The 27,115-nt window shown below is 43.2% G+C and overlaps 2 protein-coding genes across 2 annotated transcripts in view; one reads left to right on the top strand and one right to left on the bottom strand.

Annotated features, from left to right (window-relative positions):
• HDLBP (high density lipoprotein binding protein) overlaps nucleotides 1–27,115 on the bottom strand; it is a 257,678-nt gene that overhangs the window by 180,909 nt on the left and 49,654 nt on the right. The window lies entirely within an intron of this gene.
• Nucleotides 713–24,744, top strand: BOK (BCL2 family apoptosis regulator BOK). The gene is made up of 5 exons (XM_083506649.1): nucleotides 713–989; nucleotides 2,636–3,008; nucleotides 12,149–12,277; nucleotides 21,695–21,858; nucleotides 23,787–24,744. Exons 2-5 carry the CDS (start codon nucleotides 2,780–2,782, stop codon nucleotides 23,910–23,912), a joined length of 648 nt encoding a protein of 215 aa, XP_083362775.1. The 5' UTR covers nucleotides 713–989; nucleotides 2,636–2,779; the 3' UTR covers nucleotides 23,913–24,744.

The following is a 27,115-nucleotide window of genomic DNA, read 5'->3' as shown; positions in this document are numbered from 1 at the left end:
GGTTGAAGTAGCTTCGGGTTGAGCATTTTCAGGTTACGCTCCACGGCAACCCGGAAGTAACGGAGAGCGTTACTTTCAGGTTTCGCCGCTCGCGCATGCGCAGACGCTCAAAATGACGTCATCCACATGTGCGGAAGCGGCGAATCGTGCGGAAGCGGCGGATCCCGTTCACATCCAGAGGTACCACTGTATTTGAGTTAGTAGCTCTGGCAATAGGTCCAGGGGGAGTTGTGAGAAGAGGCAGTGGTCCACCAGTTACCTTAGGTTACATTACCATAGGCAGTGCTTTTTTGTGGTGGGGAACGCAGGGGTACGTATACCCCTAAACATTTTGTGAATCTAAGTTTGGCCTCATTGAAGGGCAGTATTTCAATATGAGTAGGGAAATGAGAGTATCCCTAAACATATATATTTTTTAAAAAAACCCATTGACCTTAGGTAACCAAAAGGCTGCCAGCCGCCCTTTGAGGTGGGCTGCTGTTTCCTCATTTTAAAAGATGAGGAACAGAGAGGCTTGCAACCCTCTCCCTCATGTCTAGACTTCAACAACACTTTACTGATAGTGAGAACAAGATCATTGATGTCGCAACGCCAAGAGCCACGCTCAGCCTTGCCCGGCAGGCACAGTTCCCTGGTGCCTCCTTAAGAACGAGGAGAAAGGGGCGGGCAGATTCTTTCTAACCAGATTCAACTCCTCCCGCTAGTTAATCCACCTTCCTTACAAGGCTACTGCTAGAAGCTGGTTTTCCCCTCCCTTTGAAAAAGAGCAGAGCCAGAGCTGACAGCGGCACAGGAGGCTGCAAGAAGAGCGGGACCGTGGCTCCAGGTCTTTTGGAAGAAGCAAATGCAGCGTGGCTTCAGCAGCTCAGCATCCTTATAGTCTCTGTGCAGCCCAGGCCCTGGAGAAAGGGGCAAGTTCTTCCCAAGGAAAATACAAAAACATACGAAGCCAATCTGCAGATAATTGTGGGTGGAAATGCTCTGCAAAGGTAAATGGCTTTATAAAGCTGAAAAACTTGATGGTTTGGATTTATTTGCTGTTGCCTTTCCTCATGCCTTATTTAGAATAGGCCATCCCATCCCAGGACTCCTGTTGCTGATGTGTGTACCTTGCTAGGTTTCTAACTTCTGAGCAAAAAGTTGCATTGTTGGTTAACCTGTATTTCCCGCCAAATCAGGTTCAAGCGGTTGTTTGATGCCCCAATGCTATTTCTGACCCTCATTTTAGGCCCTTGTGTCTCTCTGGGTGTGGAGTGGGTGGGCTGCTTTGCTCTTGTCATTCAATGAATGCTTAGGGCTTTTCTGCTCATCCTGTTAGGGGACCGAAAAGAAATCTCAGTATGAAATAGGCTGGAAAAAGATGGTGCAAACGGCACAGCTTGCTGCTAGAGACATTTAGGTAAATCCCAACTTGTTTTATGTCCTGCCGGAAACCTCTGTGGAACCTCTTGGTCCTCTTGTCAGGGTTCGGGCTGCTTCTGCTGTCAGGCCATCAGCCAATCTTGGTCCAGGGTCCCAGGCAGTGGTCTTTCCACCAGGAATTGAATCTTGGTGCACATGGGGTATGTGCTCTGACTGCTGCTGAGCTATGCTGGTCTTTCCATTGATGCTTCCTGTGTCAAGCTGGAATTTCATTTTGTAAATAAATTCTATTAAGGTTCATAGAGGAAAAATACAAAACATAATCTCTTTCCCCCTTTTTAAACCAAACTGTCAAGCCAGAATTTCATATCTTGTCTATGAGTTGTTTTGTTAGGGATGTGCTAAATCAAGGCTCGGGGCTGGGAGTTAGTTACCAGACACAACTGGAGAGGTTTATTTGCAGCTCTGTGATTTTTAAATTAATAACATCTGTGAGACAACATTGATGCAATAATAATGTCTTCTTACTTAAGATCAAGAATTTGGTGTGCTTATCGCACCAAACAAAAACCCTTTCGAGGTTTCTGTGTTCTGTCTGTCTGTCTGTCTCATACATGCCCAGAGGATAAAGTCTGGGGTGACAGTTCTTGTTCTGTGAAGAAGCCAAGGGAGACAGCTTGTTGAGATCCTTATTTCTCAGACAGCCATATTTTGGTTGAGTGGATGATGTGATTTGGTGTGCACATTTTTTCTGTTTTTACTGCCACTGGGATTTTGTATTCTTCGGTGGTTACTTTATTATTCTCTGTCACAAAAAAACAACAATACAAGATGGGAGTATCTGTCTTTGAACATTACTTTGAGATTCTCACCAAATTTAACGTCTGCTGTGCTAATTCTTAAAGGGGGCTAGTGGGTCTGTAAGAAATAGCATTAGATTTGTAAAAATTCTGCTAGCATCCCCCCCTTGCTCTTGTAGATGTCCTGCAGCCTACAAGATGTGATTTGCATTCTGGGGTGTTAACTTTTGCTTTTATTTTTGCAAGAATCCCTAAAGCACCAATGTTTGCGTAGGCCTCATTGAACACAGGGGAACTTCCTTTGAGTAAAAAATGTATAAGGTTGTGATGCGATTCCGTTTCCAGCATAAATAGTGTTAAGTATTAAAATACAACATCATCCGCTCTTCACACTGGGATTTGGATGCCTGGATATTCCTTTTGTGCACTTTTTTTTTGAGTTCATGGATTTTTCAATATTCTTTATCAACCAGGCAGCCCCTAAGAGCATTCGTGGCAAGAGCTGCAGTGAATCAGGATCATAGTGAACCACTGGCCAGCTGTAGATTTCCCTGGAGGCATCCTACTACCAGCTCATTCCTCATGCCTGCTCAACCCTGCCTGCTTGGGGCTAGGTGATGAAGATGGAGGTTCTGCGCCGCTCTTCTGTCTTTGCTGCAGAAGTCATGGAAGTGTTTGATCGGACTCCTACAGACAAGGAGCTTGTATCGCAGGCCAAAGTGCTCTGCAGAGACTTCATTCACTCCAGGCTGATTCGGGCTGGAATTGGCTGGAACAAGCCTGAGCAAAGCACACCTGTTCCTGGTGGCAAGTTAGCAGAAGTGTCCAACATACTTCTAAGATTAGGTAAGTGCTGAAACTGTCAGTGCCTCTGTGAGGGTGGCAGGTTGGATTCCTGGGATTTCTGCCTGGATCAGGGGGAAGATGCTGTTGAGTGAAAGGCTTGGCAAACAAATCCCCTGCAATCGTGCTAATTTCTGGTAGGGCATCCAGGTGAATGGTGTTTGGTCATATTTCTCTAAAACTGCTCATGCCTGTAGAATCAGAAGTGTGTGGTATGCTCAGCCCAGACTTCTGGACCTCCTCATTGCCCATGAGTGCTTGGAAAAAAAGTGATGACAGTATGTGAACAGACATAGTTTAAACTGTGAGCCCACTGGGGAAGTGAACTCGTTGCAGTTTAGACATCGTGGGATACAAATTTAAAACATCATCAGCATCAGAAACTTATATACCATCTTCCTAGGATTGAGCATAAGCGAAATTTGTTTTCCTTGTTTGCATCATTGATTGGCCATCCAGTATGCATTTATAAATCCACTTCCTCTGTTCATAGACCAGGGCTGTGCACAGAGCTGATTGCTGGTCTTTGTATCAATCATGCAGAGCACATTTAAATATAAACTTTTTAGAAAGAAAGAAAGAAAGACCCAACAAACAATCAAATAGCTCTGCAGATAATTAAAAACCAAAAATACGCCCCCTTGGAACAAGGGGAAGGGTGGGAGTAACAATCAGCCTACTCTTTGGAACTTGACATGGGTGTCCATTTGAGGAAGGAAGGATGGGAGCAGATAGAGTTCACTCTGCTGCGCCCTCTGTTGTTCTCAGGTACAATAACATTTCATTAGTCTAGTTCAGAGATATACCGTAGCTATATGCCCTCCAGATGTTGTGGACTATAACTCCCATCAGCCTCGACTTGTATAGTCAATTGGTGTTTTAGTCCACAACTCGGGGTGTTATCATGTCGGCTACCCATGCTCCAGTTGTACTACTCTGTAGAATCTGACTCAAGATAGTATCATTCTGGTTGAACATTTTGCTGTGCTCAAAATTTTTTAACCAGGGACAAAGGAAATACATGTGCACATCACAAGCAATGATGCCACTATCATACCCTGAAAAATAATGGCTGCCTATAAGATAAGACTTTTTGAGGCTAGAATCCCTTCTGGCATTTGCTTAGCAACCTGCCCATAATAGATTAGTGTTGCATCTTCATTTGTGAACAGTAAACTTGTGCTTTCAGTTGCCCTCGATTATGACAGATGGTGAGCATAAGGGATGCTGAAATAAGATTTCTACTCAGTTGCAAGAATCTTCTGCAGTCAGAATAGTTGCACCCCACTTTTCCAAAGCACTGCAGGCAATCAGCTGTCATTTGGCTTTATATTGTGAAAACATTATGTGGGATTATAGTACCAGGGACAGACCTCAGTAACAGCACCCTATGCAAGGCCAAAATTTGCAATGCATACCCCACAGCCCTCCCGTCTCCTTCCCAAAGCTGGCTAAGCGCTAACTAGGCATGGGGAAGGAGGTGGGAAGACTCTGGGACCCTGTCAGAGCTCTCAGGCCTCCTTCCTGAAGCAAGTGCTTACTAGGCTTTGGGAAAGAGGCGGGACGGCGCCCCCTTGGCTCAGCGCCCTGTGCTGGGTAACCAGTTGTGCCACCCTAAATCCGCCTCTGATAATACTAGTTATACATCTCTTTTCTCTCTGTCATTTGGCTTTGGTATCACTGTTGACACTTGCCAAGTCAGTATTTGAAGAGCCAATTTCTTGGCTAAGGAGATTTGTACAAAGATGGGAATTTGTTCTGGCATTTTTGCTTGTTCAGATTTTTTACAGCAATAAATAGCAGCATACTGTGCACTTATGGTATTTAGTTATATAACTGAAAGACCCGAATGGCCTACCTTTGCAATGTTTTGGTATCTTGATACTCTGGAGATGAATTGTTCAATGCTGTGGGGTTCTGTCCGGCACAAAGTGTTTCTTAGAAAAAGTGGGCTTCTTTATTTGTCAAATGTTTTTTTTAACAGATGACACCTCTGACAAGGTTCCGAAATGTTGTCACAAGGAACCTCCATAAGCCAAATGCTTTTGTTGTTGTTTAGTCGTGTCCGACTCTTCGTGACCCCATGGACCAGAGCACACCAGGCACACCTGTCTTCCACTGCCTCCCGCAGCTTGGTCAAACTCATGTTCATAGCTTCGAGAACACTGTCCAACCATCTCGCCTTCTGTCCCCTTCGCCTTGTGCCCTCAATCCCCTCCATATCCCAGTGTCTCCTCCATCTACAAGAATGAGAGAGAGAAGGCATCAAAGCCTTCCCTAAAAAGGAGAAATTAAACATTTTTGTTTGCTCGAGGTTATTTGAGTATGCAGCTTTGGCATATTTATGAAGAGGTTATACACATCACTGATAATGATACCATCAAAATGCAGTGGGAACACCAGTCTTAACAGCTGTACTTTCAAATGTCTGTTTCTGGACTTTTGGACAGCTGGTTTTAATCCACCTCTCATTCTTTGCTTTCAAAGTCTTCCCTTCAGGCTGAGACCTTGGAGCATAATGTAGACTTCCTTGTAGAGGTGATCCCATCAGTTTTTAGTTCTTTTCAGAACTGTTCTCCTCATCTCCAGTGGGACTTGTATTCCTTTTTGTTTGGGCCATTCCTTTGCCTTCTTGCTGTTCTCTCCATCAACTGCCTTTGCTCTTTATTCTCTCCCTGTTGCTCTTCCTACACTTTTGTGTGTGTGTGTATTTACCCATTCAATTTCCCTCCAAGACTGAGGCCAGAGTGTGGGACTTGCATCCTTTAGATACGCGGGTGGCAGTGAGTGTTTCAGAAAGCCAGTGCAAGTGCTGTGGTGCGAATCTTTGGCAATTGTCCTGGCTGCTAACGTTTTGAGTAGGATTTGGCTTATGGGTACAATAACTTGGCATTCCATCTAAGCAATGTGGCTTGAAATCAAAACATTCATAGAAGGCTTGAGGGAAACACCACCTCCCCACCCCATCCCCCACTGAGCCTTTCTTTTCCGTCTGCTGTAAACAACCCTATATGGTTACGGATGCCATGCTGTATTCATGCTCTTTCTCAACAATGTGTACGAAATATGGTGGCCTTAAGCTTTTGTAGCCCGTGCCAAGTGGTGCAACAAGTCTGACTCGTTCCAGCTTTGGTGAGAGCGGCTGGGGAACACCTTGTGTGTCTGGAGTTCCTATCAAATTTTTGAATGGGTGTCTTAATTCTCAGTGAACAGAAGGGCAATTACTTGGAACCAGTCCAGTGCTGAAGCATAGGCAAAGAGACATAATATAGGTGCGATAGGTTAGGCGTAGGCCTATCTCCCCAGTGAACCGCCTTATAAATGTCACAGTATTGGCTATTCTTTTGGGAGGGAAAAGCTCAACAGATCTTGAGATGAGTGTGCTATTCTTTCCCGTACCTTATGTATAAGAATGTCCATGTTTACCTGTTATCATAATTTATAGACACTGGTCCTTTATTACGCAGTAATCGCACAGCAGTTTCTAACATGCTGTATAGGAGTTGTGGGAAACCTTTGGCCCTCTAGCTGTTTCTGAACTACAACTCCCATCAGCTTCCACAGGCATGGCCAAGGATGATGGGAGGTATAGTTCAGAAACATCTGGAGGGCCAAAGGTTCATCACACCTGAAAGAGAAGAAGAGCCCTGGTGGAGCAGATCAAAAGTCTTATCTAGTCCAGCACTCTGTTTCCTACAGTGGACAACCAAAAATGTGTCTTGCAAAACCTATAAGCAGGACATATGGGCAATTGCTCCCTCTCAGTGTAACTCTCAGGCAGAAGGGAAGGCACCTGGGTTTTCCAGAGCTGTTACACTAACAGTCGTAGCTGGCAAGAGTCCCTCACAGTGGATTATTATAGGCAGATGTCAGCAAGCGTACACGACAACAAAAGCTTTTGTTTTGCGTACTTTCCCAGGCAAGTTGAGAGATTTCCGGGGCATACTTAAAAGGACATTGAGTCTGAGCTCTTTGGTCACACATAGATTTGTATAAAGGTATTGCAGTATGGGCAGTTTCATTTGTCAATCCCTTTCCTAGAGAACTCTGACACAGAGCTTGCCTTTCTCTTTGCAACTACCACACAGGGATGGGGGATAATTCCAAATCCATTTGCACTGAAAGGCAAACCCACCTAATTTGCACTTTCTGAAACAATATGAAAATTGAAATGTCATCGTTCTTCAAAATTTGCACTTCTCCGAATTCTGCAGTGCAGTTCTCCTGCAAAGTATAGTGCACAGAAATGCATATACTGGAGTAAAGTGTCCATAAAAATGAAATTATTTCAGGGGGAAATGCATTGCAAAAATGTGTCTATCCGGCAAAATTACATACAGATGTCTATATATCAGGAGAATTTTGCACTAAAATGCTAGTGAATTTTCAAGAGATTTTTCCCCTAGTTCACAAATTGATGTGGAAATATGGAGAACTGAGCTTCAGATTAGAAAGTTGATAACCTGAGAGAAACCATAATTGGCAGATATACCCATACTTAGACCACATACTGACTTGACGTTTTCACTTCTCTAACTGCTATGACCTCAAGATCTCTTTACTGGGTGGTCACTACATGTCCAGGCCCCATCAGTGTATATATCTGAAATCAGGATTATTATTATTTTGGCTCAATGTATGCCACTTTACACTTGCACTCGACAGCTTTTCCATTTCACTGGCCACTTACGCAGTCTGAAGAGATGCTTTTGGAGCACTTTGCAATCTATTTTATCATTCATCTACAGTGGTACCTTGGGTTAAGTACTTAATTCGTTCTGGAGGTCCGTTCTTAACCTGAAACTGTTCTTAACCTGAAGCACCACTTTAGCTAATGGGGCCTCCTGCTGCTGCCACGCCACCGGAGCACGGTTTCTGTTCTCATCCTGAAGCAAAGTTCTTAACCTGAAGCACTATTTCTGGGTTAGCGGAGTCTGTAACCTGAAGCGTATGTAACCTGAGGTACCACTGTATGTACTTGAGAAGGAGTGGGCAACCTTTTTCTGCCAAGGGCCACACTCTTTTGTGGGCCACATATCAGAAGTGGGGGCAGAGCCAAAGGTGGATTGAACCACTCCCCCCCCCCGTCTCTCTGCCTCTGTTTTTGCACCTTGTTATTCACCTGCCCACTCGCTTTGTAGACTAATGGGGAGAAGACTCCAGAAAAGGGGGAGTCGTGCTAACTGTTAGACACATTAATGTGTTTGAAATCTCAGCCATACAAATAATAAATATTTTTCAAAGGCCAGTGATCATGTGAGCATTATGCCACAGTGTAGCTGCTTGTGTGCTCATATGGGGGGGGGGGGACCACAGGAGCCTGTACTCCAACCAATTTACAGCATTGCTAATGTAGAACAAACCTTTACCAATTTACACTATGCGCTATTCTTCCTTCACATGCAATGTGCTTCTCTGCTGGGAAGCAGCTGTCTTCAACTTCCTCCCTTCTTTGCCATATCTCACAAGGAATCCCCCATTCCTAGTGCAGAGAGCCCCCCTCCCTCACCAGTGGGTAATGTTCCCTCTTATCAGGCTTGTGCATATATAAACCACATTTCCTTTCTGTTTTTGTCAGATAACATGGAACAATCCAGCCCTTCAGAGGGTCAAATGTTTTCCTTGCAGGTTTCTCCAAAAACTTGGATATATTTTTTTAAAAAAAATCTGTTTAAATGCTGGCTTAATTGAGAGTGCCAGATGGTTGCATGAATGGCAAATAATCAACACTTTTTACTGTCCTTAATGAGACTAAATGAATGCAATGCTGTGGCTAGTTACATATGAGCAGAGCCGTAGCTAGGTGATCTTGCGCCCCTGGCAGAACCGTCCAGCTTGCGCCCCCTAACCACGGACAAAAAAGCTCTTCTTTCCACCACTTCTCCAACCCCCCTCCACCCATTCAATTCACCCTCTATTTAAAACTTTTTCTTATGAGGCAATAATCAATATTTTTATTTATGGACAAATTTTTAGCCGATATTGTGGCCGCCCCACCTGCCCCCTTGGCAGGAGCCCACCTCCCCACCCACTAGCTATGGCCCTACATATGAGACATGGGGCCCAGGCACAAATTGGCTTCTGAGCAAATAAAGTCATCCTTATTTGGTCAGAAGTAATTAGATGAGAAGCTAATGCAAAGGAGCTGAGGCTCATCCTGTATACACACCTACACCAGATTCACCCTCTCCCTGAATGAATGCAGTTCCATCTACACAGTACTAATGTCTACATCATGACAACCTTGTTATTATTTTAGCCTCACAGTCACCTGGCAAGGTAGATTAGGCTGATAGAGATGGTGACTGGACCAAGGCCTGGGCCATGCTCCTATGTGTAAGATTAGTTAAGAGACGTCCTCCAACTACTTGCTAATATTTGTGCAATATCTGGTGCAATATCCAGTAAATGCTATTGCACATCCGCATTCCACAAAGCATCCACAAGCACAACTTCCCCTCGTGATACAAACAGATGGTGTCAGCGGAAGATGCAGTATTATTATTATCATTATCATTATCATTATCATTAATTTACTGTAATATACCTAGAGGTCTCAGGGTAGTTCACAGAGCAAAATCAAAATATAAAACCACAAAATATATAGTCAAAATAAAAACAACAACCCAATAATCACCACCCCAAAACCCCCCCACATTTTAAAATGGCATAGTGTGTTAATCAAATCAGTTAACTGGCGTATCCTGTAACTGAAGCACAGTCTAGAGGAAATGTGCATGGAAAGTATACAATCAAAGAGAAACAAATATGTGTCCGTCCGTCCCCCTTTTGCCTAGTAAAATTGCTTTGCAGAAAAGCCCTAGAACTATAACCAGGAGTGTGTACTGGTCTAGCACAAACACATTTGGGACTACGTTTATTATTTATATCCCTGTTTGCTTTTTGAAAGCCCAGGTAAAGGAGCGGTCATAAAGTAGCTGCAAGCATGAGGCTGTGTAACAAGAGAATAATTAGACACGACTATTGGTCTATCGGGCTCAGTGTTTTCTACACTGACTGGCAGCAGCTCTCGGGGTTTCACACTTGCCCAGCCCTATCAGGAGCTGTTGGGGATTGAACGTTAGACCTTCTGCATGCAAGACCCTCTGCCACTGAGATACAGCTGTTCCCAGGATTTGCAAGACTCCTGGAGGATTCTGTTAAGTTCTTGTGTCTTTGACTTACACCTGACTATTCTCTCTGGCCACTTTCCAATCTCTTGTGTTTTATAATGGGTGTGACTTTTCCTGTTTGACGTCCTCGCACACTTCTGGGAAAAGGATACAGAAACAAGAAAAATGCTTGGCACACTTGATGCTTGCTGGTTTTGAGATCGCTTAGATTCAGCAAGCTGGTGAAGGATCTTGGGGGCAAGGGAAGACTATTCCAAGTCTAAATATCTCATGTCATTATTCGTGGGAAATAACTGGTGACATATTTAATCTGCCTTATTTATGTTTCACAGCTTCAGGCAGGCCTTGTACTACTTCTGTCATGTCCCAGCCCATAAAATGCCTTCTTTGATAGATGGCTGACAAGGAGTTGAAACGGGGTTGTCCCATGGAAGCTATGAGATACTGTCGGTGTCTTATTGCTGAGCAGCAACGTGCAGATCTCAGTGGAATGGGAGGCCAGCCACCAGAAGAGTCTCTGAGCTGCACTTGCCTGGAGGGAGAGTCAGCATCCAAGGTCAGGTCCAGTCCTAGGGTTGGGCAAATCTGCATAGTCAGATGGTTCAGGAGTCAGGAAATCCAATGATCATGGTGGTCAAGGGTCAAGACGAACAGGAAACAGGAAGGTAGAGCCAAGAACTACAGGCATTGTTACCAGCACCCGACAGCTGCTGGAAGCTCTGCTTAAGAAGGTTGAAGCCAGCTGGTTCTCATCAGTGCCTTCTCCTCTGTGTCCTTGCAGGCTGATCAGCTGCAGGCGAAGTCACTCCACCTTCTTCCCCTTCAGGCTGCTGTTCAGCAGGTGAAGCTGACTCCTGGCTCATGGCATCCACATACTGCCTAGCAGGGGCAACATATTGCCTAGGCGACATTTTTCCAGGGGCTGGGGGAACAGAATCTTTTCTCTAACCCTCTCTGAGATAATACAAGAATACCATGCACACAGGTGGTGTAGTGACAATAAAGGTTTATTATTATTATTATTATTATTTATTATTATTATTATTATTATTATTATTATTATTATTATATTTGAAGACACTCTGAAGATCCTGAAACCAAATGTGATCAGAGAATGACTCAATTTATTGATTCATTTAAAGCATTTGCTGTCTTCAGTCCAGAAAGGATTTTCAGAATGCTTGACAGGAGGATCTAAAAATATATATATGCAAACAGTTTAGCAACCCAGCAAAAAAAGCCCATGTCTTTTATTCTGCTACACCATCATTTTTCGAAACAGCAACTGATGTGACTTCTATTTGTTTCTGTGCACAATCTAAAGTGCTTGTTTTGGCATGTAATGTTTTGAATTAGGATCCAGGTATTGAAATCTTGCTCCCATACAAACAGGGCTCCCCCCCCCCGCCGTTCCGGCACCTCTCTGGTGGGTGCCCTTGCCATTCTAAGAGAACGAGGGATGGAGGGATGTGTTTATGGTGAGTTCCTGCACCTCTTTTTCTAGAAAAATAGCACTGCATAAAGACCTCCCTGTTCACTGTTGGCCTGTTACTGTGCGGCCATTAGAAATCTGAGAGTGAGCCATTTCCGTAGTGAATGCTGAACACCATCCCCAGTGCCAGGAATCCATGTAGTTAACCATGCGGTGCTTAATTAATAGTATTTGTGTGTTTTCATCTATTAGCTCCTGTCGGGTATTCTACTGTTTAGTTGTGTTTTTAGACACTTGTATTGTGTTTATTTGAAGTCAGGGCTTGGGGAACCTGTGGCACTCCAGATGTCTCCCATCATCCCTGACCATTGGCTATGCTGGCTGGGGCTTATGGGAGTTGGAGTCCAACAACATCTGCAATCTAGCTTTGGGATAGCCTCCCCCTGGTGCCACAGGTTCCCTCACACTTGTCTCGGGTGCCACAGATTCCCACCTTGGGAATATTAATTGAAAGGTGGGCTACAAATGTTTAAAACAATTCCTTGCATTTGTTTGAACTGTGTGTGTTCTTTTTTCAGGTGATGAGCTGGAGTACATCAGGCCCAACCTGTACCGCAACGTGGCACGGCAGCTAAACATCTCGCTGCACTCGGAAACCGTGGTAACAGATGCCTTCCTGGCAGTGGCGACTCAGATCTTTACTTCAGGTGCTGTCCTGCAATCTGCAGTGTGGGTGAGGGAATGAGAGGGATGAGAAATGAAACAAAGCTAGGTGTGTAAGCACAGGCATGTTTTGGGTGAGCCTTTGGGTAGGGCCCACTTGGCAAAGGATGCTGGCTGTAAGTGGTTTGGCAGTGGATGCTGCACTAATGATTTAACACAAAGCCATGTTTGTTTACTCTTTCCTCCTATATCTCACCAGGTGAGGAGATGCTGTAGCCACTCCCCAGTTCTCTCCTCCCAGCAGGGGAATCCCTTGCTTTTGAGCTGGCTCTCACTACACTCCCAGCAATGACTGACTTTCTTACATAAAAAAATACCTTTATGTTTTTCTAGTTTCTTCCTCTTTTTGACTCTTGGGATTGGACACATTAATGGCTGCCAAGTTACTGCTTCAGTCTGGGGTACAGCTGTGCACAAATGACTTTCCAAAATTCTCTACCTTCTAAGTGAGCAGAGGAATTGGGATGACATGGACATAATTTTACCATATTTGTCTTGCGAGAGGAATAATTCTCTGACAGTTTCTCATAGCTAGGACTTACTATTATCAGTAGTAGTAGTAGTAACACAGTTTCTTTACTTTTCCCTAAAGAGATGTCTAAGATCCCTAAGATTGAACCCTGTTTTTTGTTTGTTTTAATTCCTGTTTTTGTTTGTTTATGCTTTTATTCTATTGTTTTACAGTTTTAATTACATTGTTTATTGCTTTTATATTGTGCATTAGCTTAGAGATATTTTTTAAAAAAGTAGCTTATAACAGCTACTAAATAAATAAATTAAATAATTTGGGGTTTCCCAAAGCTTATTTTGGCATGCAGATTCCCATTTTATTTAGGTATGTATTTATTTTATTCAAGGCATTTATATATCGCTTAATCATGCCTGGTTGGTCACTGTGAGAACAGGATTCTGGACTAGATGAGCCTCCTTTGGCCTGACCCAGCACAGCTCCTCTCATGTTCTTATTAGTATTTCCAGCTGTCAATTCATATTTCCAATTATTTGAAGGGAGGGTCTCGCTTGAGAGTGACTTTTGTTAAAAAGAAAACATTGAACCAGCACTGCCTCACTCTGCATGTGGGGGCAATGGGTTTGGAGTTGCTTAAAGCTTATTCGGGGCTGGAAGCATCATGTGTCCAAACACATTGTATGAAAGCAATGCTTTTGGAGAGGACACTGCTGCACCTTGAAGGGGAAGTTGCACATTGAAGTATATCATGGGTAAAGTAAAGGTAAAGGGACCCCTGACCATTAAGTCCAGTTGTGGCTGACTCTGGGGTTGCGGCGCTCATCTCGCAATTCCTTGTTAATGGATACATGGACAGCTCTGAAGTTAGGAAGTAGAAATCTGCTCCAACCCTGTTATTTCCTGTTGCTATCCCACCTCCAATAGTTGACAGACCAGGGGAATGTTCCAGGAATCTCTTCCCACCTGCTGGGCAATCCAGAGCCATCCGCTGAATGTGTTCTGAGCAGAAATGAAAGATGCAGTAGTCATTCAAAACAAACACTCTGATTCAGGCTTATTTTCCATTCTCTGGTACAAAACACACTGACTCCTAGAAATGACTAGTATATCCCGCCTCATTTGTAGTTAGTAGGGTGACCAGGGGTAAATGAGGACAGGATTGTTGCACCTAGCAGAGGGAATTTCAGCAAGTGACAGAAGAGGTGCTTTCTTCTATATATTATTAAAGACTGAGAAGCTCAGAACTCTTTTGCATTGGGCAACCCTAGCTGTGAATCAAACGCGACTCATCTAGGCCTTTAAGAGCTGCTAGATGGAATCAAATCAATGTCATTTTTCAGAGGAGATGGTGGAGGCTTTGCTGGTAAAATGCAAGCAACAGTTAAACGTTAAAAGTAGCAAAATAAAGAGCTTCAGTCGTGCCTCACCCAGACATTCCACTCTTCGAAGAAGAAGAAGAATCAATGCCAGATCCAGCAATTAAGGACAGAAAGCAGCTGCAGTGAGCGCTTTCAGAAATTGGACTTTAATGTTAAAATTCTGCACTAATGAGATGTTTGATTTAGCGCACGCACGCACGCATGCACACCCCACACACTCACCGCAAATAAAATAAAAATTGCTTTTCTTCCAGAAAATGGTTGTATGGGTAAATTTACAGTGCAACCTTTTGCATATTTATTCAGAAGTAAATCCCACTGTGTTCAGCTGGGCTTGCTCCTAGTTAAGTTGATAAAACTGTAGGTTTCATCTTGCAGGGGGCATAAGATTGACTAAGATGTTGATTTTTCAGATGGGAGAGGTTTTTACTCTGGTTCAAAACTGGATACAAAAAACGTGCATGTTGTTTCAGATACAAAGTGTATTTTACATACATATCCTTTCTTTTTGGGCATGTGAAGAAGTTTCTTGATTGCTCATTCTGGTGTTTAAAGGGTTGAGGATTGACAAATATACCTTTGTCCACTTCACATAGGACGAGTTTATGGTCCTTTGGCTGATTTCTGCTCTGTTGTCCACATAACTTCCTTTCAACTGCGCCTGCTGTGCTCTATCACAGTACAGTCATCATCACCACCATCATTTTATTTGTATGCCGTCTTTCCATAGTTGAAACTATGCTCAAGGAGGCTTACAACATGACAAGATTTACATAATTACAAACATAACAGAAGTCATAAACAATAAATAAAACAAATCAAAAAGTGCACAATCAAATGGAAACAATTTCCACTTAAATCAGAAGATCTAAAACTAAAGATACAACAGTAGTATCCATAACAGCAACAGCTCTCTCAACCCCTTTTAAACAATACTCCAGCCCAAGAATCTGTTCAACAGCTTCAGCTTTTGTAGCTGGAGTCAGTCAGCACTCCACTCTCTCAGGCCAGATGGGAAAGGGCCAGCAAGGCAGGGTTCAGGTCTTCCATGGTGCACAGGCAAGATGGTCTCATTTAAAACAACACAGATAAAAGTTAAAAACAATTTAAAAGATCTGGAAGCCGAACATCTAATGGGGCTTCTGATTGGCTGCAGGAGCTTCCTGCAGCCAATCAGAAGCGGCACTTTGGTTTTTGAACGTTTTGGAAGTCGAATGGAGTTCCAAAGTATGATTGTACAGCTAATCTGCTAGATTTATTTAAAGCAGCATTGCCTTGCAGTTTAGCTGCAAGTCTTTTAGATGGTGATTCTTGAAAACATATGAGTTAGCTTGTGGTGCTATGCAAGGAAGGAACTAGAAAATAAAACGTTACATCTGTTATGCTTAGTCTGAATCCAGATAATTATTTCCTATGCCTCTGAATCAAACCGGCAGAATCATTGCTTTGGGCAAGGAACTAGAAACTATGAGCAAGAGAGTGTCCCTATTCAGCTCTCCAACTAGCAACAACAAATGCTTTTAACATGCTTTCAGCCACCCCAGATATATGGGTGTTGTTTAAAATAAGAAAACTGATCTTTCTTTTCTTTTTCTGCCTCTTTCAATACATGTTAAATACATGGAGCTATGACTTCAAAAACACATTGATGATTTTGACTACAAGGTCAAGAGTGGCGACAGCCTTCTTCCTGTGTTTGTGCTATAAATCTCAAATATTGGGCTTGATTTCAAACATCCAATGAATGTCTGTGGGAGCTGCTTGCGTTGGAGTCCACAAAACTTTGGGTAAGGTTTTTGTTTAGTCTGGTCAGTCTTAAAACTGGCCATGTTGCTCATGCTGCTGCTGAAGGAGAGCTTTCACTGTGTGAAAGGTCTCTCAACACAATAAAGCAAACTTCTTCAAAGCAGTTGGCCTAACTTAGCCCAGAGGAAAAGGCTTTTAAGTGGGTGCTTTTAGACAGCTGTGTATTGTGCCCTTGGGCAAGACAGAAATAGAAGCTGCCTGTCACGGTCCAAGGTTGTGCCATGAACTGCCTCAGTCATCACTTGTGAAGGAGGCTACTACTCTCCATCCAGTTGTCAGGTGAAAACTGGGCCTAAGGTGACCATGTTTCCTCCTTAGGTCCTTTACTGGAAGAGCTTTTAGATAACAGTTCTGTTTGAAGCTGCCCTTTGGTTGAAGGGCTGAGCATTTAAAGGGCTGAGCATTTAAAGGTAAATAATCCTAAAAAGGGAGCAGGAGGCTTGAAATTGTCCATTAACAGTTAACTGCTGGAAGACAGAGTGAATAGGCACCAGGCGCACTAGGTAAGGGCATATCTGTTAATTTTGGTTTGTCTCAATTTCTCATTTCCTCAATCTTAAATTCAAATCTCCACATCAATTTGTGATTTTTTTTAAAAAAGTCTTTATGAAACTTTGTCAGAATTTTAATTCAAATTTCTTCTTATATACATTTTTTTTTGCAGTTTTGCCAAATATACAGATTTTAGCAAAGTGATTTCCCTTAATATAATGCTTTTTGTATGTTAGTTTCACTAATATAAACATTTTAATGCATGCTTTCCCCTAGTATACATATTTTTGTGCGCAATATTTGGCTGGACTGCATTGCGAAATTCAGAGAAGTATGAATTTCAAAGGATGGTTATGTTTTGATTAGTTTATTGCTTTGGAAAGTGCAAATTAGGTAGGTTCTCTTTAGATGTGAATGATATCAAATTTCTCCCCCATCCTGCCTCTCTATAGTAAGATGCCTTTTTCTTTAAATTTAAGTATTTTCTCTAAATTTGAATCTGAACATAATAAATTCAAATATGCAAATTGAAAAATTTATGCAAATCTGTGTCCTGTTGTCCTCTTCTTTTGGGTGGTACATTCCCTCTTTTGCAGCAAACCACACATGCCCCCCAACCATGCCAGGTAATACTAATATTGGATTTAGCAAGCTCTAGTTCTTAATTCAGGCACTGTCTGCAATGAATAGCAAGAAGCCGTGGTCGAAGTATGCATGCTTTGTCTGTATAATGTTTGTTCCCTTTCCTATACACCCACAAGCACCCTCCTTTTTGTAATCCAAGAGAGAAATTAGATTCAGTTCATATTTAATGGCGAATCAATCTAATTTTAACTTTCTGAAACAACACATTCGAAACTCACATTCCTCAAAAATCTGTAACGCAGGAGCCAGACATTTGCGGGGTTGGGGGAGAATTGCAAACTGGTGTGGAAATGTGGAGAACTAAATTTAACTTTGAGAAAGATAATCTGAGAGTCACCGAAATTGGCAGATTCACCCATCTCTAAAGCAACTCATGAAAAGTTTGTTTGGGGGTCTGAAGGGAGAGCTGTGTACTTTGATAATGAAGTTGGTAGACTTATTTGTTTAGCTAAGGGAAATGTGGTTTTCTGAGCTTGGAGACAGACCAGATACTTATCCTCACATGGCTTCCTGGCTGTTTTCCAGTACCTGGGAGGCCAATGCAGGACAGGGCAGGTGGGCTCCCTCCAGATTATTCACATTTGTTCTCTCTTCTGTGCTGCGCAGTATATTTACATATCTTGGCTTCACAGCTGGCTTCCATCTGGCATCTTCTAAAGCAGAAGAAGAGACAGCTTTTTTTGGCATTGCTTGCCAGGTTTGAAACAGATATTTGTTTTTAAATTCCGCTCTGCGATGTGGACAGCCCTCCCTCCTGCTGGTTTCTCCCCTCTGGTTTATTCCTCGCTTGCTTTTATTAGGATAACACATACGTAAATATAAATAAGTGGTGGTATTCTTAAGTGTCTCTGGAAATAACAGTTGTCTCTTGCCCGACTGGATTCTGAATTGGTGGCAATTTTGTTTAATTGGATGCGGATTGGTGCCTCTTGCTGTTTGTGGGCAGGCAAGACCGGGAGGGGTTCAAAGGAACAGGCAAGCTGTCTATGTCACATCTGCGATCTCCCAAATGCTGGCCAGACATTTCCCTTGTACTGCAAGGTAAAAGGTAAAGGGACCCCTGACCATTAGGTCCAGTCGTGACCGACTCTGGGGTTGCGGCGCTCATCTTGCTTTATTGGCTGAGGGAGCCGGCGTACAGCTTCCAGGTCATGTGGCCAGCATGACTAAGCTGCTTCTGGCGAACCAGAGCAGCACACGGAAATGCCATTTACCTTCCCGCCGGAGAGGTACCTATTTATCTACTTGCACATTGACGTGCTTTCGAACTGCTAGGTTGGCAGGAGCTGGGACCGAGCAACAGAAGCTCACCCCATTGCGGGGATTCGAACCACCAACCTTCTGATCGGCAAGTCCTAGACTCTGTGGTTTAACCCACTGTGCCACCTGCGTCCCTTCCTTGTACTGCAGAGTGTTGTAAAATGGAGGAAAGATGTTCATAATAGTAGGCATAAACAGAATGGGAAATTGTCTTGCCTGCGTTAGCTGTCAGAAACAATGGGGCTGTGGCTCCTTAAAGACTTAGCACAGCTATCATGGCATAAGCTGCCGTGGACTAGAGTTTGTTTCATCAGGAGTAGCTGATCAAGTGGACTATAGCCCACTGGTCCCCAAACTGTTTTGTTTGCCTCCATGAACCACTTGAAAATTGGTGAAGGTCTTGGTGGATTTTTCTGCCTGTTGTAGTGTTTGTTATGCACTGTGCTTTGTAATTTTCCATAGAATTCAAATTGAAATGCAATGAAATACAATATAAGAAATAAAAGAATCAACAAAAACACAATTAAAATGAACAGGAATATTTAATGCGATGGATGTGCCATTTCTTGTCTTCAACCACAAATCCACAGACTCGCCATGGAGCAACAAAATGAAGCTCACAGACAGGGGTGCCAACTTGAATAAAATATTGGGGGGCTCAGGTAAGCTGTGTCCTGCATAATTGATCGCAAGACACGGTGTGCACACCATTTGAATGGCAATGACCGTCAACTTAGAGGGGGCAGCTCCCTCAAATGTTTTATTGGGGGGGCCGAAGGGACCTTGGCCACTATGAGTTGACTCCTATGCTCCCAGACCACTGATGGCCTGTGGACCACGATTTGGGAACCTCTGCTCTAGTCCCTTAAAGTTTTTGTCACAATAACTTGTTGGTGGTGATGCTTGAGGATTTTATTTAGTCTGCATTTTAAAGCAAATTGACCAGATTCACATGGCCTTCTTGACTTCTTCAGATGTTGTGAATTTTCATTCCTTAAAAAAATAAAAATCTTTCAACAAGAACCAGGAACTTGGATTCTGCTTACAGGAGACAGAGTTTGTAAGGACCATGTCATCAGAGACCTCTCTTTTGTCTTCTCTTGTTGTGAAAGCACAGCAGCAGTCTTGAGCCCCAGTCCTCAATCCATTTACTCAGAAGCAAGTCCCACAGATTTAAGTGAAGCTTACTCCAAGTACATATTTATGGGATCATAATGCTTGGTTAAATAATTTTATTGTATTTTTAAAAAATTGAATGCTGTTATGGAGACTCTGCTGAAAACCAGTCTGTAAACCTTAATTTTTTTTAATCTAAAATAAAGAACAGGTGCACACTCTGTAAAAGGAATGGGTGCTGCTTATATTTAACAGGATAAAATGAGCTATTCTGTATTTGAAAACAAACACAGCTGCCTTGAGGCTGCTCAAAAGAACCCTTCTGCTTTTGTGAGCTCGTTCTTTTGAGCAGCCTTCAAAAACGAGTATAAATATTTCATGGATAAAATATATATTTTGGGAACACATTGGGAACACCAACCTGCGTAGCTATCTTTGTTTGGTTTCTTGGCAGCAGCAGTAGATGGTCTTCTCCAAACTGGTGCCCTCCAGATGTTTGGAACTGCAACTCCCATCTGCTCCAACCTGCATGGCCAATGATCAGGGATAAGGGAGGAGGGCACTTCATACTAGCTCTAGTACGAATGGTTGGACTTGCCCCCTGAGGGCACTTCTGTCTAGCTGGTGCACATTTCTGGACAGGAAGCTCTGCTGCAGGCCAGATTAACTGGCTGATCAGCATTCCACTCTCTTGCTACATACTGCACCTCATTCACCATTGCTGAGTGTAGGCAGTAGATAATGAGAAAAATCTTGAATTTCTGTGTGTTTTTCTACCAGACTAGACATTTACTATACAGTGGTGCCCCGCAAGACGAATGCCTCGCAAGAAAAAAAACTCGCTAGACAAAAGGTTTTTCCGTTCGCGATTTGCCTCGCAAGACGAATTTCCCCTATGGGCTTGCTTCGCAAGACGAAAACGTCTCGCGACTTTTTTTCTTTGACTAAAAACAAAGACATGTTTTGTTTATAAAGTTAATTTATTTTCCCTTAAATTTTCGAACTGCTCTTTACAGTATGTGTGACTTTAAAGAGCAGTTAATAAACTGTTGTTGTACCAAATTTGGCTTTGTTTGGACTTTTTTTGACCATAGGAACGCATTAATTGATTTTCAATGCATTCCTATGGGATTTCGTGCTTCGCAAGACGAAAAATTCGTTAGACGACAAAAATTGCGGAACGAATTAATTTCGTCTTGCGGGGCACCACTGTACAGTATTCATGCATCATACAACATTTGGGGTATTTACCTCCCTAAATCTCTCTCTCTGTCTGTTAAAAAAAAACAGCTGGGTTTTGTGAGAACAAAGTTAATTCGGCTCAAGGATCTTATCACCATAATCAGAACAGGGCTGATGACATTGCTTTGATCAGAGTGTGTGGTCAAGAACCTCGTGACATTTTAAATGCCTCTATTGTACACTCCTTGTATGGGAGGTTTCCCATGCCTAAAAGAGTTAAGAACGTGGACTTGTGTCCAAGGTGCCTTTTTTGTTTGCTTGTATGGCCAAGCTAGCTCTGTCTTGTAGCACTTCACAGAGAGGATAGGAAATGTCCTAGGTAAGGGTTTGTGCTCCTGGATTCTCTTGAATTTAGGAGGAGAAGCCAGCCAGGTGGATTGTCCATCAGGCAGCCTGTGCTGGGTTGCACATCAATCCTTGCCAGATGGATGAGTCAAGGCAGGCTGATGCTGTCCATCTTTATTTATAATTTTCATTTATAGCCTTCTCGCTATCTAAAGATCTTGAAGCAGTTTGCAATCGAAAAAAATGACCTAAATGTAATATAATCTCAATAAAAACCATGTCAAGTTACTTACACAAAAACAAAACAAATACATAAATAGCATCCATATACATAAACATGATTATCAATATAAAAAAGTCAGAGAACATTACGAGGCATAATGCACGTTATTCATACAGCTACTGGCCCAATCTCATTCACCATCCATTCCACACAGCCACTACAATCATTCATTACCTCAGATCTTGTCTCTTATGAACCAACCACTTCAGGGTGCCAGATGATGCTATCCATTCTCAAAATTGAGGCCATCCAGGCATGTAGCACTGGAAGACTCAGGAGGCCAGAACTTACCAGTAGTACGTAGTAGAGCATCTGGTTTAGTGGCATAGTGGCTAGAGTTTGGGGCTGGGGTCAGGCCCTTTCTCCCACCAGTTTTGTAACAATCATCTGCTGAAATTCTTCTCCCCTCCTCTTCTTCCTGCAGGCATAACGTGGGGTAAAGTAGTGTCTCTCTATGCTGTGGCAGCAGGCCTTGCTGTGGACTGTGTAAGACACGCCCAGCCAGCCATGGTCCATACCATTGTGGATTGCCTGGGAGAATTTGTACGCAAGACTTTGGTGACATGGATGAAGAGGAGAGGAGGCTGGGTAAGCTTTTCTAAAGAGCGAATGTGCAAGTTACGGACACATTACTGACATGAATAAAAACAGAATGGTCTCATGAGCTACAATGCCTTATAAACGCCATCTCCAGCTCCTCGAAAGATTCCATCAACAGTGTCTCTGAAAAATTTTGCACATCACTTGGGAAGACAGGCGAACTAATATCTGTGTACTGGAAGAAGCAAAGATCACCAGTGTTGAAGCAATGATTCTTCAACATCAACTTTGTTGGACTGGTCATGTTGTGCGGATGCCTGATGATCCTCTTCCAAAGCAACTACTCTATTCCAAAATTAAAAATGGAAAGCGTAATGCTGCTGGTCAACAAAAGAGGTTTAAAGACTGTCTCAAGGCAAATCTTTAAAAATGTAGTATAAACACTGACAACTGGGAAACACTGGCCTGCGAGCGCTCCAGTTGGACAACAGCCTTTACCAAAGGTGTCATGGGCTTTGAAGACCCTCAAACTCAGGATGCAAGGGAGAAACGTGCTAAGAGGAAGGCACGCTTGGCAAATCCACACCGTGATCAACTCCCACCCGGAAACCAATGTCCCCACTGTAGAAGGACATGTGGATCCAGAATTGGCCTCCACAGTCACTTACGGACTCATTGCTAAAACCGTGGAAGACAATCTTACTCGGCTATGAGTGATCACCAAAGAAGAAGAAAAATGCAGCTAAATACTGGATAGAATTCCCGTTTATTGAACTATGTTTACTTATTTGAAGCATTTTTACCCTGTCCTCCTGGAGCAGCAAGATCAATAATAAGCTCTTGCCCTCATTTTTACAATCTAAAAGACATAGCACAAAAGGAAAAAAGGATGTGTGGATGGAGGGGTAGAGAGAAGGGACAAAAAGCAAATAGGCATTGGCTGTTCATTACAATGACTAGCTGGAATGGTAGCAGATCAAGGAGAGGAGGAGCCACAAATTGCTGGTCGAATTAGCGATGTGGGCCTGTTTTTTTCTCCCTAGGCTGTAGCCTGATGTAATGGCTGCTGCCAGGGACATTTGATGGAGGGAGGAACTTGAGAGAGTTGACATCTCTCAGCAGAGCTGATGCTTTACTTTACTCCCTTAGCTATAGCTTTGCCAATCCACCTTTGCCCTGCAGTGATCCTGATTATACTAGCTCTACGCTCCCAAAGCTTTCCCACTGACCTGCAGCAACCTTGACTATATTTGCCATCAAGCTCCCGGCACAATTCCACTAACCTCATTTGCTCCTGACCTGCCAATACCTTTGCTATGAATCCAGTTTTCATCCCTTTGAGGCGCATGAGCACAGAATTGCTTAGGACTGCTGCTGCATGTGCTATGAAAGAGACAGACACATCTGCTGCTAAGGATGTTGGGGGAGGGGGGGAGATGGTCTCCTGGCCATTTGCTTGATATGTGCCCATGGCCTTCACATCACACATTATGGTTCTTAGCACGTCCAGGCTAAAAAACCGTAACGTTGAGTGTTAAGTGTCCCTTCCTGTGGGTATGTTATTCAGATCAAGTAAATGAAAGAACAAAGCTGAGAACAGGCAGTGACGATGCTTATTGTATAATCTTTACAGGAAGCGTTTTATTTTAGAAAGTACGGTGGAAAAGGATGATACTGAGAACTTCTGGAAAAAAATAATATGATTCATTTTGTCAGCGTTAAATGGATAAAATGCACAGTGATTTGGGTCTCAGTATGACTGGGAAACAGAGTGGTGGTGGTAATATTGGTGGTTGTAAAGCTCTAGGGAAATATTTTAGGGCTGGTGACCTGCAGAGAAAGATGGGAAATCTTCCCAAGCCATCTGCTAGAAATATTTGGAGAACCATGTGAGAACACAGATTATGTGAGTGCGAAACATTGTATTGATGACATCACATTTCTGAGTCTCCATTTTTCTTTTTCTTTCCCCCTAGACCGACATAACAAAATGTGTGGTGAATACTGATCCCAGCCTTCGCTCCCATTGGCTTGTGGCTGCTATTTGTAGTTTTGGCCACTTCCTGAAGGCCATCTTCTTTGTGCTTTTACCGGAAAGATGACATCCAATTGCCTATTGAAACCATGTCTCCTTCTCACAGACACAGCTGGCACAGAGAAGGGGAAGAAATGAGACGATGAAGAGAGGGGCTGGGCAAATGTACCTTCCACTTGTCTGGCTTTTCCAGCTGCCTCAGTGCAAAGACTTTCTTCAACAATGGGGGACATTTCTCCTGATCACTTCTTACAGCCAAGTGCCCTTTGTGCTTTCTAAGTGGTTGGAATCATGTACATAAGGTTGGGAGGCTATTGGACTTGCCATTCAGTTATTTATTCTTTTCCTCCTGTTCAAATTGTGTCACATGATGCATACACACTTAAGAAATCCTACTTGGAGTTGCTGTCCACTTCATTTGCAAAATGATAACGGCTCCTTTGTTTTTTAGTCAGTCAGTAGATTCTTCCCATCTTCCCTAAACTTCCCTAAACCCCTGGCTAATGTTGTTGTAAGATGGATGTTTTCTGTAAACACCCGAATTGTGCAGTTGTCTTTAGTCACCAGAGCTCTGTCACCCTCTGCCTGAGATGGATTTTCAGCATGGATAATATAACTACCTGCTGCATGTTAAAATTTGCTTACATGAGAGAAGACCAAAAATAAATAAAATCATTGCCTAAAAAAAATTAGGGCAGGGCCACAGATTCTCCACCCTCCATTTAAGAGGAAGAAAAATTCAGACATTTAACTACTGCAACTTTTTGAGTTTTCTCACCACTCTTTGTCCCAAATGTGAAGTTAATGTGGAATGCAGGCAATCCCATGAGCATGTTGTATCTTATGAGGGGAGCAAAACGAGGCATCAATAAATTGTATCAACTGCTGTGTGTTTATCATGTACAGTATGTGACTATTGTTACTGTTGTGGCAAAATTAATGCCAAATGAATATTTTGTTGCATGGTCGGTATTCATATATATCTTTTATGCCCATTCAATGGCCATTCTTTAACTCCAAGAATCCTGGGCACCTCATTTTAACCCCTCAAATAGTTACAATTTCCAGCAACCCTAGCACCCAGGGTTTGCGGAAAAGAATGTGCTTCGAACGTGCTTTAAAAGTATAATGTGTACTACACAGCCTTGGCAAAGTAGCGTTACATCAATTCTGAAGTCTGGGTGGGGAAGCTGGCTTTGCAGTCCAAAAGGAACTCTGGAAAGGAGAACTGACTTAACAGATCCACCCCCTGCCCACACTCCCTTGTGCACATAAAGCTGTTGCATGTGCTTCTAGAAATGGGAAAAGCAGAAGTAGGAGTGGCAGGGACATGATTCAGCCCTAATCCACAGCGTGGGGACTCTGACATTTCCCTTCCATGAGGGCCATGACCTCCCAGTGACAACTTACCATGGATGTGTTGTAGGAGTTCCATGTCACCTCTTGCAGGAGCAGGAAAAGAATTACAGATCTTCCACTTTTTCTGCTTGTAATAGGAACCGGCTCACGGAGAGGCATCTCGTTCAGTCTTTTCATTCTTTACATACCTGAAAAGGGTAAGATTGAGGTATGCTACTAATCTTCTCTTCTAGCTCATGCTGTTGCCCTCATAAATTCTCAGGGAGAAAGTTCACACGACACCATATCAAACTGCACCTCCTCTCCCCTGATGCTGTATGTGTAAGTCACCAGCTGTAGGGCTTGTCCCAGCTCACCCCCTGCCACACGAGAGAGGGGTGGAGGTAGATATGAGAAGCACACTCTCAGACCTCCCATTCTTTGTCGACTAGGTGCTCAGTTACTGGGAGGGAGGGGCTCTGCCAAGTCCTCTGGAGATCTATTTGCAAATGGCTGCTGTGCTTGCATAACAGATCATACTCATATTATTGTTATAAGTTTGCAGAGGGCAAGGGTCCCCTAAACTCTTGGGTGCTAATCCTCCCCATAATTCCTGGATTTAGTCAAAGTTAGAATTAATCAAGGTTTGATTAAAATCTGCTGGATTCCGCCTGGCATAGAGGGTGGGTCACTGGAGGAACACAGCTAATAATGGTCAAACTATTAACCCCTTAAGAAGGTCATTAACAGATAGTTTCTGGGCCAGACAAAAAATGGAGAAAGCGCCTCCCTGAGGTGAGAGGTAGCAGAGACAAAAGGCCAGAGTTTCAGGAGGGAAGGGCAGAATTACTCTGGGTGGTGAGCTAAGCAAACAGGGGGGAAAGTGCCAGTTTTGCAAGCTGGGGAGGGGGAAGTCAGAGCATGAGATGGGCAGTCTGTTTTAGGCTGCGGGGAGGGTCTGATAAAATCTTGGAATCTGAGGCTGCAGCAATGGAAGGATCAGGGCCCTCTTGGGATGTGAATGCTCTGCATTCTCTCCATGTAGGTTCAGGTTGTACAGTATATATGTGTAAACAAACCATGCTTCATGTAGACACCACAGTATCTGCCGTATCTTTATGTTCCAAGGAAACACAGACCCTGGCAAGTGTGCCTGGTACCCCTGGAATCTCACACCGCTTGGAGACTGGAGTGACGTGTAACAATATTTTGAACTTCTAAATACTTAATAAGCACTCACATTTTCAATCTATACCGTGCCTGCTCATAATTGTACCAGAATTATTAAGCGAGCATAAAGTGATTGGAATGTATGATTATTCCTGCTGACGGCCATGAAAGATTAACTGGATTAAGCAACACCAAAATGTTTTCCCCCGTGGCAGTTGGCCAGTTATGCTGGCATGCATTGCTGGGCCTGCCCAAAACATTTTGCTGCCTGAGGCAAAGAACAAACTGGCGCCCTCCCCTTCTACATACAGAAGCTGACTGGACAGGCAGTTGAATTTTAGGCTGTGTACGCACAATCCCCTTAAAGCAATTTCCCTCAAAGAATTATGAGCACTGCAGTTTACCCCTCACAGAGTCACAATTCCCATTAATAGTGCCCAGCGTCCAGAGTTATTTGAAAGAATGTGCTTTAAAAGTGTGTGTATGCTTCACTTCAGCACTGGCAATGAGACTGTGTTCTCCACATGAAGGAAGCAGATTAGAAAGTTCTGGAAAGGATGTCTGTTCTCCCAACAGAGAGGAATGACTGAAGGGTTCAGGAGAGAAGCCTGAGAGGTTATCCTGTTCATCATATGCTGCCTAAAGTGATCACTTCACTCTGGCCAGCCTTGATTCATAAAGGGCGAGTTGTGTCTAAGGAAATCACACAGACACTGTGTGACCTGCTTGCAGTGCAACTCAACCCCTATCCTGACATTTCAG

Source organism: Podarcis liolepis (genome assembly GCF_965112155.1).
Source record: "Podarcis liolepis genome assembly, chromosome: 5".
NCBI classification, from domain to species: Eukaryota; Metazoa; Chordata; class Lepidosauria; order Squamata; family Lacertidae; genus Podarcis; species Podarcis liolepis.
Note: the sequence above shows the minus strand (reverse complement) of the source record. Positions and strands in the feature narration are given on the sequence as shown.

What these genes read in the sequence shown, in the direction of transcription:
- BOK (XM_083506649.1), top strand. Translation starts at nt 2,780, where the DNA reads ATGAAGATGGAGGTTCTGCGCCGCTCTTCTGTCTTTGCTGCAGAAGTC. An exon ending in CAACATACTTCTAAGATTAG is followed by an intron (nt 3,009 to 12,148) that starts GTAAGTGCTGAA and finishes TTCTTTTTTCAG; the next exon opens with GTGATGAGCTGGAGTACATC. An exon ending in TGAAGAGGAGAGGAGGCTGG is followed by an intron (nt 21,859 to 23,786) that starts GTAAGCTTTTCT and finishes CTTTCCCCCTAG; the next exon opens with ACCGACATAACAAAATGTGT.